This window comes from Heptranchias perlo, chromosome 1, assembly GCF_035084215.1.
Source record: "Heptranchias perlo isolate sHepPer1 chromosome 1, sHepPer1.hap1, whole genome shotgun sequence".
In the NCBI taxonomy this organism is placed as follows: domain Eukaryota; kingdom Metazoa; phylum Chordata; class Chondrichthyes; order Hexanchiformes; family Hexanchidae; genus Heptranchias; species Heptranchias perlo.
The window spans coordinates 107,394,653-107,410,658 of NC_090325.1; the positions used below are offsets into that span (position 1 = coordinate 107,394,653).

General features: G+C 42.7%; 1 protein-coding gene across 1 annotated transcript in view; it reads left to right on the forward strand.

Moving 5' to 3' along the window:
• Window positions 1-11,491, forward strand: part of LOC137304771 (protein FAM184B-like) — a 90,710-nt gene extending 79,219 nt beyond the window's left edge. The window contains exons 15-17 of the mRNA XM_067973831.1: window positions 2,709-2,813; window positions 7,429-7,634; window positions 11,231-11,491. Coding sequence (XP_067829932.1) covers window positions 2,709-2,813; window positions 7,429-7,634; window positions 11,231-11,318 — 399 coding nt within the window. The 3' untranslated portion in view covers window positions 11,319-11,491. The remainder of the gene's footprint in view (window positions 1-2,708; window positions 2,814-7,428; window positions 7,635-11,230) is intronic.
• The last annotated feature ends 4,515 nt before the right edge of the window (window positions 11,492-16,006 follow it).

Consider the following 16,006-nt stretch of genomic DNA (forward strand, 5'->3'; position numbering starts at 1 on the left):
TAGTTATGTATTCTAGAGTTTTGCTTTGTTTGCCTTCATGTGAATGTTGGAAGAAGAGGCTCATAAGGTGAGAGGGGAACATGGACACACAAGGGCAGGAGAATCAGTATGAAGCACATGGAGTGCAGAAGGAGTAATTAGGAGGTATTAGGTGCATAAGAGGTTCAGAAGAACTTAAGGGCATCAGAAGCACAAAGGACATCAGAGAAATTACATTAGCAGTATCAAAGTCACAAAGACAATCAAAAGGTAATTTAAACTATAAAGGAAGGTATAAGGCACTGGTCATTACAACAAAAACAACTTGCATTTATATCATGCAATTAACGTAGAAAAACATCCCAAAGTGCTTCATAGGGGTGTGAGCTAAAATGGATGCAGAGCCAAAGAAGGAGAGATTATATAGCAACCAAAAGCTTGGTCAATATGATGAGTTTTAAGGAGGATCCTAAAAGAGGAGAGGGAGGTGGAGAGATAGAGATTTAAGGAGGGAATTCCAGAAAGTGTGACTTAGATACCTGAAGGCATGGCCACCAGTGGTGAGAAGGGAGGGGAGATGCATAAGACGTTAAAATCACAGGAACAGAGAGTTTGCGGAAGGGGCGTTTGTAACGCTGGAGAAGATTCCAGAGATCAGAAGTGTGAGGCCGTGAAGGGATTTAAATATTTGGATGAAAATTTTAAATTTGCGACCTTGGAGGATCAAGAGCTAATGTAGATCAGCGAGGATGGGGGCTGATCGATAAGGGAGACTTGGTGCGACAGGCTTTTGGATGAACTGAAGGTCAGACAGGGGAGCATTGGAATAGTGCTGTCTGGAGGTGACAAATATGTGGGGGAGGGTTTCAATGGCAGATATGCTGTCTTGGGGGGGTATAGTTGATGTTTCAGAGAGCTAAGGAGATTGAGTATTTGAGGCATGTCAGGAGACATGTAGGGTGTCAGAGGCCTGAAGGTTGGGGATGTATATGACATCATAAGTATGAGAGAAAGCATGAGGGACATTAGAATCAGGTGGTGATGGAGGAGGAATCAGAAGCAGAACCTTCAGAAGAGTGAAAATAAGAGGCATGGAGAGGAAAGTGAGAAAATATTGAACCAATATCACAATCTGTGTTTGTCCAATAAATTGAATACCTGGGTTCATATGATGCCTCCTGATAGTGTGCCACCTAGGAACATAAGTACTAGGTGGCACAATTTAGCAAATATCACAAATGACTACTATGTCCAGCTGAGTGCTACAGGAGTAAGCAGGGATCCTGCAATACTCCGGTTCCCTATGATCTCCACTATGCTGAGCTATGTAAGATCATTCATAAAATTGCCCATTCGCAAAAATTCTCAATTGTAGAGGATTGCACTTTACATTTTTACTGAAAACATGTTTAAAAAATTACAATTTTAAAACTTTCAAAAAGGTTTCAAAAAATTGTTAGAAAAGTTTTTTAAAAATCTGACACTTACATAGAATGTACAGCACAGAAACAGGCCATTCAGCCCAACAGGTCCATGCTGGTGTTTATGCTCCACACAAGCCACTTGAAGTCAATGGAAATAAAAATCGCACAAAGTCAAGATCTACCCCTTTGAGTTGCTGCTTGGCAGCTTCCACAGAACGCAGTGTTAGAGACTTCAAATGGTAAAAGGAGCACCAGTGTCTTAAGCAGACTTTTTCCGCCTCTCTTGAATCTGCCACAATGCTGCGAGAGATTGATCAGTTTCCCTGTTAGCAAACTACATTTATTTTGGTCGTCAGTTTCACTCCGCCGACGATTGTCGTCATTGCGGACTGCTGGTTATATCTTATTGATAGGGGCCGATAGTGCAGCCCCCGTCAGCGCTGCAAGTACCAGTTCTGTTCCAGTGTTCCATGTGCCTGTGTAAAAATGAGCTGCCTCGTTCCATAATGCAGGGTCAGCTCATTTGAACATTCATCTGGTCTTCCAGGTGCATCACGTATGATAGCCAGGAGCACTGTTGGGGAATGGGGGAGGGAGGAATTTCAGATGCCAGCAGTGATTAAAAGGCTGCTGGTTGCCCACAGAGCACGAGCACTGACAATATTTTCTGCCATGGAAGAGAAGGGGGGCCCAGGCAGTGAGGCAGAGATGGGAAGGGCGGTGAGGCGGCCAGTGGGTAGGAGATTTTTGTAATTGGGATCTGACCTTTAGCACTGATTTCAAATGGACGCTGTGCAGCTGGAGCAGTGCCGAGGCACTCCAGTCACATTATGGGTAGGCCCCTAATTTACATTTTATTCAGGGACTTTAATGAACCTTGTGCGCAGGTTCCCAGCATTGTTTGTGCCGGCTGGCTGCATTGAGGCATGCTAGGTGCATGGGGCACATTGCAGGCCTCAGGTCTCTGTGCCTGATAAGCTGAGCATCCACCGTCAAATAATGTTTCCTTTGAACACTCGTCACCAATTTTGAAATGCCCCATTTGTGCTAGCCAGTTGTATTGTCTCACATCCAGCACCTTTACCCTCTGAACAAACTGAAGTGCTGTCTTTTTATATCACCATTTAGAAGCCTCACTGCAATCCTGGGTTGAAGTTTGGATCTTTTTCAACCATAAACTAAAATTTATTATCATTATAACATTTATTTGATAAAGTAAAAAAGTTATTCTGGCTTAAATTAGTTTTTTATTTGCAAATTCATTGATTTCATTAAAGTCATTATTGTATTGTATTGAATTGATAGGATGAGAGACGGTTTCAGCAACTCGCCATGGCAAACAGTGAAAGTAACATCAATAGATCTTTTGCCAGAAGTCCTAAACCTGGAAGCTTCACACCTACCATGAAGGTAAAATAGTTTTCATCTATTAAAATATATAGAAGATATGCCATGTCCAACAATGAGATTGGATGACAGGTTAAGAGTGACAAATTTGTAAGTAAGCTATGATCATGGCATACTAGGCGAGATCTTTTGCTCCACTGTTGCACCAGAAGTGTGTGTGGGGGTGGGGTTGAGGGGCGGGGGGGAACAGAACTTCTCTCCCATCCATTCGGGTGCCAGTACTCTGGCCCATTTTCCAGGTTTAAAATCCTACAGCAGATGAAAGAGGAAGGTAATATTGAAGAAGAGGAAGAACAGCTTTATGTCAACAAAGGCCCCTTCAGAATGCTGTGCTACTAATTTCAGTGAGATGGAGGTCCTGCTGCAGGAGATCAAGCAGAGGAGGTGTGGTCTGTTTGGTATCCACAGCTGCAATTCACCAAGGTCAGTGGCTGCAATTAACAGGGGGATGTAGTAACGGTGGTTAGTGCCACTTCCTCGACATCCTAGACAGCTGTACTTTTTTTTTTATTCGTTCATGGGATGTGGGCATCGCTGGCAGGGCCAGCATTCATTGCCCATCTCTAATTGCCCTTGAGAAGGTGGTGGTGAGCCGCCTTCCTGAGCGAGATTATACAACTGAGTGGCTTGTTAGGCCATTTCAGAGGGCAATTAAGAATCAACCACGTTGCTGTGGGTCTGGAGTCACATATAGGCCAGACCGGGTAAGGATGGCAGGTTTCCTTCCCTAAAGGAGATTAGTGAAGCAGATGGGTTTTTACGACAATCTGGTAGTTTCATGGCCACCATTACTGATACTCGTATTTTAATTCCAGATTTAATTTAATTTAATTTAAATTCCCCAGCTGCTGTGGTGGGATTTGAACTCATGACTCCGGATTATTAGTCCAGGCCTCTGGATTATGGATTACTAGTCCAGTAACATAACCACTATGCTACCGTACCGTCCAATGCAGGAAGAAGTTCAGTCACCTCACAAGGCTAGGCAAGTTAGAAGGCAGTACCTACATAGTGCCCTGGTTGCCAGCCTACTCACCACTGACCTTTTCTGTGATTCACGGCTTCAGAACAGCATTATACTGCATGCCCTCCTACCTGCTACCAATAAATGAACTTTCCCTCAACCTCATCTGCATGCTTCCCCTTCAAAGACACATCTAGTACATTTCTTGCCACTTTAATTCTCTATTCCACTCCCACTCTGACCTTGGCCTCCTACACTGTTCCAATTAAGCTCAACACAAGCTCGAGGAACAGTACCTCATCTTTCTACTCGGCCCTTTACAACCTTCCAGTCTTAACATTGAGTTTAACAACTTTAGATCTTAACCACCACTCCCATTTTCTCTCATACAACAGGTGCTGGTAATGGAGGACAGCTGCACAGAACCACAGGGAGTGGAGGAACATAAGAAATAGGAGCAGGAGTAGGCCATACGGCCCCTCGAGCCTGCTCCGCCATTCAGTAAGATCATGGTTGATCTTCAACCTCAGCTCCACTTTCCCGCCCTATCCCCATAATCCTTGATTTCCTTAGAGTCCAGAAATCTATCGATCTCAGTTTTGAATATACTCAACGACTGAGCATCCACAGCCCTCTGGGGTAGAGAATTCCAAAGATTCACAACCCTCTGAGTGAAAAGATTTTTCCTCAACTCGGTCCTAAATGGCCGACCCCTTATCTTGAGACTATGACCCCTAGTTCTAAACTCTCCAATCAGGGGAAACATCCTTTCAGCATCGACCCCATCAAGCCCTCTGGAGAATTTTATATGTTTCAATAAGATCAGCTCTCATTCTTCTAAACTCCAGAGAATATAAGCCCAGGAGGTGCAGGTTGGTTCTTGGGATGGGGCTCCTCTACAGGCAAATGGCCAGCAGGGTGCTTCACTCCCCTAGGGTCTACCTGCCTTTCTTCCACCACATTCCTGAGCCAAGGGAGCCTTCTCTTTGCCTGATTTTCCATGTTTCCCTCCTCCTCTGCTATTCTGCTGTAACCATTTACAAGTTTCCCTCCTCCTCTGGACCCATCTTTTATTTCTATACTTGGCTCATTATCACCTCATTTTGCCTTGCACCACTATCCCTTTTATTATTTGATCATTCCTGCTCTCCACCCTATCACAGACCTCTCCATTTTGTTCTTTTCCCCCGCCTCTTCGCATGCTTAAAAGCTGAAATTGCTGGAAACACTCAATAGGTCAGGCAGCATTTGTGAAGAGAGTGTTAACGTTTCAGGTTGATGGCCTTTCATCAGAACTGCCACAGATACTGCCTGACCCGCTGAGTGTTTCCAGCATTTTCTGTTTATATTTCAGATTTCCAACATCCGCAGTATTTTGCTCTTGCATAAAAGCTGTTCATCTTTAACATCTTCAGTTCTGATAATAGGTCATCCACGTTGGCGCCTGTTCCAAATGGGCACAGTGGAGCTGGAGTATTACTTGTCCAATCCAGTCACATTATATTGAGGCCCCCTAATTTAATTATTTTTTGGGTCTTTAATGAGCCAAATGCTCATTTTGCTTTCTGTTTCCTTCCTCCTCTAACATCTACAAGAGGAAACCTCAGTCAGTAGCATGTAGCATGACCACAATCCTCGATATTGTGCTGAAATGAATTACAGTGCCCCAGAAAAGCTATCCAGGCATCTAAAGCATGATTTGAGCATTCAGATTGTCCTCCAGGATTCATCCTGCACTATGGGTCTCTGCAAAGTCTGCAACGAGGTGATAGAGTGGATTTGTGGCAGCTTCCTGGAAATTCAAATTTATGTGCATAATTCAATGATGGTCACACATGAGAGACAAATTCTTTTCTATTCATGTATAAGATGCCATGTATGTAACATACCCATATGGCCATGTTGATGTTATCACTAGTTCCTTGCACTCTTGGGAATCCTGCCATTCTGGAAAAAGCCAAATGCCCTCTTGACACTGCGACCATGCATGCATTGGGAAACTAATAATGGGTGCTGCTCAAGCAAAGGCATCTGTGTCCTCCCTGATGCACCTGTACACAACTGACTGGGTGATGTTTGAGATATTGCCTGTAGCAGCTTAGAGGAGCTGCTATAGAACTTTAAATCCTGCAGCAGTACAAGGTTTTCTTCCCCCTCCCGCTCCCCAATACAAAGTGCCTGTCCCAGGCATCACACTGATGGGAGTATGCCCACCGGTATTTTTAAAAAATGACCCCAGAAAATGGGCTGGATCAGTGGTTTACATGTGGGTTGGGCGGAAGTTCTCTACCATTCCCCACTTTTCTGCCAAAACAGTGGCCAAGTGGAAGATCTTGGTCAACTGGAGAAGGTGATGTGTACGTGGAATGGACTGCACAGGGTGGTAGTGGAGGAAGATAGAGTGGAAAAATTTAAGGGAAAATTGGATAGATGCAGTACAGTTTTCAGCAACTGTGGTTAACACAAGTTTTCAGGTGCATTGGCCTTTTCCTTCACATTGCAGGGAAAATTGCACAGGCCACCAGAGAGAAAATGTGATCCTCCAGTGAAATCACTAGTTCTGTAGTAGTTCTAATATCATGCAGCCACTAGTTAAGGGACACTTGAAACAACCCCAGTAGAATTTAAATAGAATTGGTCTCCACTAACCAGGCAAAGAGAGATCCTATCCGTGGTGTGGATATGGTGAAAAGATCATCCCTGCAGATACCCAGCAGCACATCGTTCTACTCCGGCTACTTGATTAACAATGGAGCCCTGTACAAATGTATATGAAGTAAAATTACTGAGGGCCAGGGAAGAACTATGTTGATAAGTACCTGTCAGTGATAGCACCATAAATTTTCCTTACCTTTTAAGGTTGTAATTCAGATTTCAAACACATTGGCCCAGATTTTGCTGGAGCAGGCGCTGTTAGACTTGTTCATGCACTTTTAGGTTTTAAAATTCTTTGCTCACAAAGTTGCAGGAAGTGCGACCTGATAACAAGGTAATGGGGCATCTGGGGCCTTGGTAAATGACGGGACAAACTGTGTATCTCCTTAACCAATGAGATTCAAGGATTGAGAAATAAACAGAGGAAGGACTGAAGGTGGGTGAATGTGAGTGAACGAATTCAATGTCAAATCAGATAGTGAGAGAGAAATAGAGAGGGAAAGAAAGATTGGATTAAGAGAGAGAGGAAAAAAAGAGACAGAAAGGAAAATCTCCAACAACTCACAACCTGAAAGAATGAGATGCCACACTTTTAATTGTTCACTTTCTGGGCCAGAGGTTGATTGGCAGTCATTAACAATTATCACATTGTTAAAAGCTGCTAATTACCAGACTTAACTTTGTGGTGAGTTTAATGGGCAATTAATGTGCAAATACAGCAACTTCATGAAAATCACAGGGAGAATAAAAGACGAGATGCCATTTTCGCAAAGCTAACGGAGGAGTGGCACAAATCGGCCAGCAACTTGTGGCAATTCGCTGTACAGAGTAGCTCTTCCTCGCCACAAGTTGCTGGCCGATTTGCAAATTAATAACGGCGTGCATCATTCAGACACTTACTTTTTCAGTAAAACCTGGACTATTAAAATACTTTTCTTGCAAGCAGTATCTAATATAATTTAATATGTTCCATTTTTTTCTTACAATCCTTTACTTTAGAAGAAGAGAACGGAAGACTTACCAGTCCGAGTGGTCAGTGTTCCAAACCTGAGTTCATATGGAAAAAGTTTCCTAAGCTCTGAATCAAATTCAACCAATAAGTTTCCTCCCATGACTAAATCTCCAAGCCTGGACCAAAGCCTCAGCAGCACACCAAGGTTGTTCCATCAACCTTTACAAGTCCAGCCATCAAAACCAGCCCCAAGGTAATAATGCACTGTAGTTTATATTGAAAATATTTTTTTTTATCTTAAATCCCTTTAGTAGTTTCCATTAAATGTGTATATGGTTATTGGAATTAAATACAGTAGAAAAGTTTGCCAAGTGTTATGGTTGCGGTGTTTATATTTGAATGTGATGGGAACTAGAGACACTAGTTAGAGTGGAAGCATACGACTTTGTAGCCTTGACGAAAACTTGGTTTCAGCCTGGCCGAAACTATTTCCAGCTATAAAATTTTCCAGAAGGACAAAAGGGAGCAGGGGCAGCATTGATTGCAGCCATAGAAAGGAAGTTTAAAAAAAATTGTTGGCGGTGCTCAGGCAGAGTCTTACCGTTAATCATGCAAAAATTTCTGCCAGTTATAAATACAGTTGCATGCTTGAAGCTGTAGCATGTTTGCTTGCTGGCTCTCTTCAGCTGAACTTGATGGCTGTCAGAACTCTCTTGAACCCAAGACTGAGGTTTGTCAGGCAATAATGTCCAATGATGGAAAATGTCTTTGAGACATTTCAAACACAAAAATGCAAAAGGTAAGTTTAGTCATTTTCTTGGGTTTTTTTGTCTTTATGTTGCATTTCTTATTTTCAGCAGTAATTCCTCAGCTTTGTGAAGAAAACAAGATGGTGGCTAAATGGATTTTTAGTGATTTCATTTGTTGCCTTTTTACTCTTGGTAGCTGTTTGCTGACTGACAATTTTTGATTGGAAGCCTTTTTGATTAGCTGATGAGTTTTCTTTCTTGCTTGTTATGTATTGACCAGAACCTTCCATGCATGTTCAGCTATAATTTGTTGCTGTTTCATGAATACAAAATTTCAGCCAATCAAGTGCTCTCTTATATTTACGTGCTGCTCTCCACCTCAATCAAGCTGGAGGCTAGCACATGAGTGAAAGAGATAAGACTGAATGAAGTACTTGCAAGTATCTTCAGGCAAAATGGCATGTGGATAGTCCTACTTGGCCTCCGCCCGAGGTCCCCTCCATCATAGATGCCAGCGTCCACCCAAGAAGGTTCATTACACGTGACATTAAGAGGCGACGGTGCACTGAGCATAGCAAAGGCCACAGGACCTGACGACATCACGGCTGAAGTGCTGAAGACCTGTGCTCCAGAACTAGCCACCCCTCTAGCCAAACTGTTCCAGTACAGCTATGACACTAGCATCTACCCAACCATCTGCAAAATTACCCAGTATATCCTAGTCACAAAAAACAGGTTTAATCTAGCCTAGCCAATTACATCTGATCAGCCACCTCCTAATTATCAGTAAAATGATGGAAAGAGTCATCAACAGTGTTATCAAGCGGCACTTACTCACCAATAACCTGTTCACCAACGTTGAGAATCACTTGGCTCCAGACCTCATCACAGCCTTGATCCAGAAATAGACGCAATAGCTGAATGCCGGACAAGGGTGAGTGTACCTGCCCTTGAAATCAAGGCCATATTCAATCAAGTATGGCACCAAGGAGCCCAAGCAAAATTGAGGTTAATAAGGGTCAAAGGCAAAAACCTTCCCTGGGTAGGATCCTACCTAGTGGAAAGGAAGATGGTTGTTGTTCTCAGAGACCAGTTATCACAGCCCCAGGACATCACCACTGGAGTTCCTTAGAGAACTGTCCTCTACACAACCACCTTCAACTGCTTCACCAATGACCACTCTGTCATAAGGAGTGGAACTGTTAGCTGACACTTACATGGTTCAGTTCCATTCACAACTCCTCCAATAATGAAGCAGCCCATGTCAACCTAATACAGCATCTGGATAACATCCAGACTTGGGCTGACCGGTGGCAGGTAACATTCATCCCGCATAATGGCCACCTCAAAAAAGAGAAAGTCCAGCCATCTCCCCATGACCATCATTGAGTACCACATCATCAACATCTTGAGGTTGGGGGCGGTGGGGAGGGTTCACCATTGACCATAAGCTGAACTGGCTCAGCCATATCAACACCTTGGCTACAAGAGAAGGACCAAGACTGGGTACTCTGTGGTGAGTGGCTCATCTCCTTGGCCTTTCCGCCACCTACAAGACTCAAGATAGGAGTGTGATGGAATACTCACTAATCCCGTGGATGGATGCAATCACAAGAACACTTAAGAAGTTCAACACCAACTAGGACAGAGCAGTGTGTCCCTGTAAACCAGTGCACTTTGACTGCAATATGTAAATCTTCAGGATGCACTGCAACAACACCATCCAAGATAAAGCAGCCCGCTTGATTGGCACCCCATCCACCACCCTAAACATTCACTCCCTTCACCACCGGCGCACTGTGGCTGCAGTGTGCACCATCCACAGGATGCACTGCAGCAACTCGCCAAGGCTTCTTCGACAGCACCTCCCAAACCCGCGACCTCTACCACCTAGAAGGACAAGGGCAGCAGGCGCATGGGAACAACACCACCTGCACGTTCCCCTCCAAGTCACACACCATCCCGACTTGGAAATATATCGCCGTTCCTTCATTGTCGCTGGGTCAAAATCCTGGAACTCCCTTCCTAACAGCATTGTGGGAGAACCGTCACCACACGGACTGCAGCGGTTCAAGAAGGCGGCTCACCACCACCTTCTCAAGGGCAATTAGGGATGGGCAATAAATGCCAGCCTTGCCAGCGACGCCCACATCCCGTGAACGAATAAAAAAAAAACAACTTATCAAGGTTACTTTGACAGAACCTTCCAGCCTGAAACCTTAATCGCAGAGAAGTACAAGAGCAGCAACATTGTGCATCACCTCCAATATCCCCACCAAGTCACGCACCGTCCTGACTGGGGACATATATTGCTTTTCCTTCATTGTTGTTGGATCAACATCCTGGAATTCCCCACCTAACACCATTATGGCAGCATTAGCACCACAAGGACTGCAATGATTCAAGGAGAAGGCCCCACCACCACCTCCTTAAGGCAACTAAGGATGGGCAATAAATGCAGCTTTTCCAGCATCTCACGCATCCAGAGAACAAATAAAAAAGTGTGATGCCAAAGTGTGACAAAGAACAAAAGCTGCAACATTTTTAGATAGATAATAGAAACAATTACAAGAAAATATGGAGAGGCTTAGATTGTCATCTCAACAAAGTTTGAGTGGTTTATGGTCATCTGAACCACAGGAATCTGAATCAATCCCATGCATTTTTTAAAAATAACTGAAGTACTTTAGATCTTACAGTAAAATCCAGTTGGACTTGTTGCTACACAAATTTTTTTTTTCTTCAACCAAAGGTTTTGCTGACATTCAGTTGATGTCTGATGGCAACTTCACAGATTAAATGTGATTAATCACTAAAAGATTATTGCTATATAATTAGTTTTGAAATTAAACTGGTTGTTTTTCAATTTTAGTGAGAATGCTGTTAAGAAATGGTCTGTGCTTCCATCCATTTTTCTTAGAGAATATGTACCTGAAAATAAAAGTGGTATTTTAGAAAAGTACCTTAAAAGCCCTGTACGATATTAAGTACTCAAAAGTGTAATACACTGTTATCCCATTACATATATAGATTGTTAAATATATACCATCTGATCTAATCTTTAAATAATACAAATGGACTTTTTCTGTTCACATTACAGCATTGCAAATGAGAGGGCTGAGAATCAAGAAATGAAAGGAAAAAGTCCTCAGCGACAGGAATGGTTCACAAAATATTTTTCATTCTAGGAATGAGCTAGATGTGGAATTATGTATTTATTTCCATTTTGTAAATTATCTCCCTTTTTGATGTTCCTTGCAACCATCATGTGCCAGATTCCATCTGACATGGTAGAGGCAAGATGCTCGTATGGATATGCCAATGTTGCTTTGAGCCACCTACAATAAACTGCATGAAATTGGAGAGGATTATTGACTCCCTTTCTCTCTTTCCCTATTTGAGGAAGTTCCTTGCCTCTGCTCAGTACATCCCCTAGATCACTGACTGAGGCAGGGGATTTGTCATCTGGCAATTGTGTGGAAAATCCCATGTTTCAAAACTCTGTAGTGCAAACATTAGCACCATTAGCATGCAGTCCATCAAAAAAAACTTTGTCGTGCATATTGTTTTTGCTATTAATTTTAAAAAGTTGTGGGAGGTGTTTATTATACAAAATAATTAGTTAAACTTATGGTTTTAACATGTACTTTCAGTAACTTTGAGTTGATATCTTAAAACAAGACAGATTAATGAATACCAAGCTCAAATTTTTTAAAAAGCATCATCTTGCATGACAGATATAATGCCTTATTTCTTACCATCTGCAAGAAGTATGTTATGACTAAATGGCAGACTACCTCGAATTTAAAGTAATTGAAGAGATAAAGTTACAGAAGTTATGGAGTTAGGTCATGATCTCATTGAATAGCTGAACAGGCTCGAGGGGCTAAATGGCCTACTCCTGTTCCTATCTTTCTTTGTTCCTAACATTGCAAAGCGTACTGAAACAGCCCAGTTAACCATATGATGATTGAGAGTTATTCACTTACTCAGCACTGGCTACATCAGAATTATGAGTACAGTCGTCTAACTAGCTAAAGGGCCTCGGAATGAAGAAACTTAACTCCCATTGAGTGAGCGCAAGGCTTTACCACTGACCAGCTGTTTTCTGCCATTTGATGTAATCCATTTATTTGAACATTAGAATTAATTTCATGGAATAGAGCATTTTACACTTAATGTCATGCTGTTATGGTGGGCACAGATGTCTTGGGCCCTGATTTATCCTTTCAAAAGAAAATAATGTTCAAATTGCAAGGAAAGAATATGGCTGAAGTATTACCTGACTGAGGACCGATTGTAGCTGCTTAATTTTCTGTATTCCCAAAATATAAGTGCTCATAAGGACATTTCTGAGTGAGGCTTAACTCTGGTCCTGAATGTACAGAAAATGAAGAGCACAGAGTGATTACTACCTGAGTCCTTAGAGTGCCAACCAGGATTTGGTGTTGGCTACTTACCATTTGGTGCTGTTACAGTAATCCCCACTGCAAGCACAAGGATAGGCCTCCTCCCAATGTTTTTAAATCTGTGTTAGTGCAAAACTGCTATGTTGTAACAAGCGAACATGGTGCTATTTGTACAGTTTGTAAATGTTGTAATTTAATGAATTATGCTGTAAATATGAAAAATAAATTATACTCTTTGGGCATTGTCAACTAAAATTAAAGGATACAGCGACACAAATACCAGAACATGTACAGCTCAGTACCAATCAGAGGGCTAAATATTGTAATGACTATACCAAATCATAACTAGACTCACTGTGTAATCTTAACAAAAGTTAATTTATGCCCTTGGAATCACAGCATAAACTCTTAACATGATTAATATAGTAAAAAGTTAATACATGCTTTATATACCACAAACATCCAAAACATGCATGGTCTACATCCATTGCTTGATGGGCTGAAAGGCCCTCTCTCACTCTGTGCATTGTATTCTCGATGTAGATTTGTTCCTGCAATTCCCTCACACACCTAAGTTCTGAATTTCAATTGTACTGTTGTGGAAAGTTGGCAGAGAGCCCAAATGCTTCATCATGAAGAGGAAAAAAATCAGTAGAGTGGAGGATGTTGATTAATTATGGATATAGTTTTAGCATAATTTAATACTTAATTTTTAAAAAATTGTACAAAGGCATTTATCCACCAAAGATAATCCCCTCAAAGAAATCCAGTAAATTGGTCAGAAACAACCTGTGCCTTCTATACCTATGCTGGCTCTCACTAATCAGACCCTGTTCTTCCAGATGATCCCTTATGCTATCCTTCATTAGAGTCTGAAACACTTCCCCACATCTCTTGCCCCTTATTCAAAGACAGGGATCATATTCACTAGTTTCCAATCCATTCAGTAAGCTTTCAAAGATATCAATGAGGGATTTGAAATCTCCAAATTCCACAAGCTGCTTTGGATGGAAATTGTCAGAGCCTGAAAGAAAAAAAACTTGTATTTATGTAGCGCTTCTCATGACTTCAGGACATCGCAAAGCACTTTACAGCCAATGAAGTACTTTTGAAGTAGTCACTGTTGTAATGTACAAAAGGCGGCAGCCAATTTGCACACAGCAAACTCCCACAAACAGCAATGAAATAAATGACCAGATAATCTGGTTTAGGTGTACGTTGAGGAATAAATATTGGCCAGGACACAGAGGAGAACTACCCTACTCTTCAAATAGTGCCATGGGATCTTTTACATTTACCTGACAGGACCTCAGTTTAACATCTCATCCAACAGTGCAGCACTCCCTCAGTACTGCACTGGATGTCAGCCTAGATTTTGTGCTCAGGTTTCTGGAGTGGGACTTGAACCCACAACCTTCTGACTCAGAGGCAAGAGTGCTACCACTGAGCCACAGCTGACAGTCTTGCTCACTGCCACTTGATCCAGTTTTTCAGGCCCCACTACCCAGACCAACTGTTGGCAGCAATTTCCACCAAACCCAGTTCATATAAGGGCGTTCTTCCCAATCCGGTACTGCTTTTGGCAACAATTTTCTTAAAAATTAGGTCTTGTTCCATGGTCCAGCCTCGTCCCACTCCACTCCAAGCAGCGTTTTAAAAAATTTTGGCTCTGTGCTCGACCTGCAGGCAGCATTTATCCGAATGTGGCACCAAGGAGCCCCAGTAAAACTGGGGTCAATGAGGAAATCGGGGGAAAACTCTCCAGTGGGTGGAGTCATACCTGGCACAATGAAAGATGGTAGTGGTTGTTGGAGACCAATCATCTCAGCCCCAGGACATTGCTGCAAGAGTTCCACAGGGCAGCATCCTAGGCCCAACTACAGCTGCTTCATCAATGACCTTCTCTCCATCATAAAGTCAGAACTGGGGCTGTTCTGCTTCATATTGCAATTGCTCAGATAATGAAGCAGTCAATGTCCACATGCAGGAAGACCTGGGCAACATCCAGGTTTGGGCTGATAAGTGGCAAGTAACAGTCATGCCACACAAGTGCCAGGCAATGACCATCTCCAACAAGAGAGTCTAACCACCTCCCCTTGACATTCAATAGCATTACCATCGCTGCATCCCCTGTGGGGGGGCACCATTGACCAGTAGCTTAACTGGACCAGTCATATAAATGCCATGGCGACTAGAGCATGTCAGAGGCTGGGTATTCTGCAGTGAGTGGCTTACCTCCTGACTCCCCAAAGCCTCTCCACCACCTGCAAGGCACAAGTCAGGAGTGTGATAGAATACTCTCCATTTGCCTGGATGGATGCAGCGGCAACACCACAAGAAGCTCATCACCATCCAGGACAATGCAGTCTGCTTGATCAGCATTCTATCCACTCGCGTAAACATCAACTCTCTCCACCACCATTGTACCTTGGCTGCAGTTTGCACTATGTACGAGATGGAGCACAGCAGCTCGTCAAGGTTTCTTCGGTAGCACCTCCCAAACCTACAACCTCCACCAACTGGAAGGACAGGGGCAGCAGGTGTATGGAAATACCATCATCTCCAAGCTCCCCCTCCAAGTCACATACCATTCTGACTTGGACATACGCTGTGCCTTCGTCACTGGGTCAAAATCCTGGAACTCCTGCCTAGTAGTGTTGTGGGAGAACCTTCACCACACGGACTGCAGCGGTTCAAGAAAGCAGCTCACCACCACCTTCTCAGGGTAAATAGGGATGGGCAATAGATGCTGGTCCTGCCAGCAGCGCTCATATCCTGAGAATGAATTAAAAAAATTAAACCAGTATTCTAATATTTCAAATTGTTTCACATACAATGAATTACTTTTAAGTGCAGTGAATGTTATTCGGAACGGAAATAGAACAGCCATATTGCACAGCAAGCACCCATAAACAGCAATGAGCTGAATGTCCAATTAATCTGCTTTTGGTGGTGTTGGTTGAGGGAAGAATATTGGCAGAAACACTGGGGAAACTCCTTGTACTTCTCGGAACCTTTCACAGACATCCATCTAGGTCAATCGGTGTAAGTCTCATTTGAAGAACAGCAGATCCAACAATGCAGTTCTTCCGCAGTACTGCATTGGAGTGTTAACTTAGATTATGAGCTCAAACCTCTGGTATGGAGGTCAAACCCACAATCTTCTGACTCAGAGGAAGAGACAACCCATTGAGTCGAGCTAACACAAAAACGATATGGCTCAAAACAATTTTGTTTTGCCTAGTGTTCTGTTGGCATACTGATTGTTTTCACAGTGCTATTAATGGTACTCTGCTTCTTTATGTGCCCACAGAAAAGCAAAAAAAATTAAAATCGATTACAAACTCTGTTTGAAAGGTCATATTTAGTCTGTTACTGAATGATGAGCAATAGCTTTACAATGGAATTTCACTTTGGCAATTCAAGATTTAAAGATCAGATTTAATCTGTTACTGCATGACAAGCAA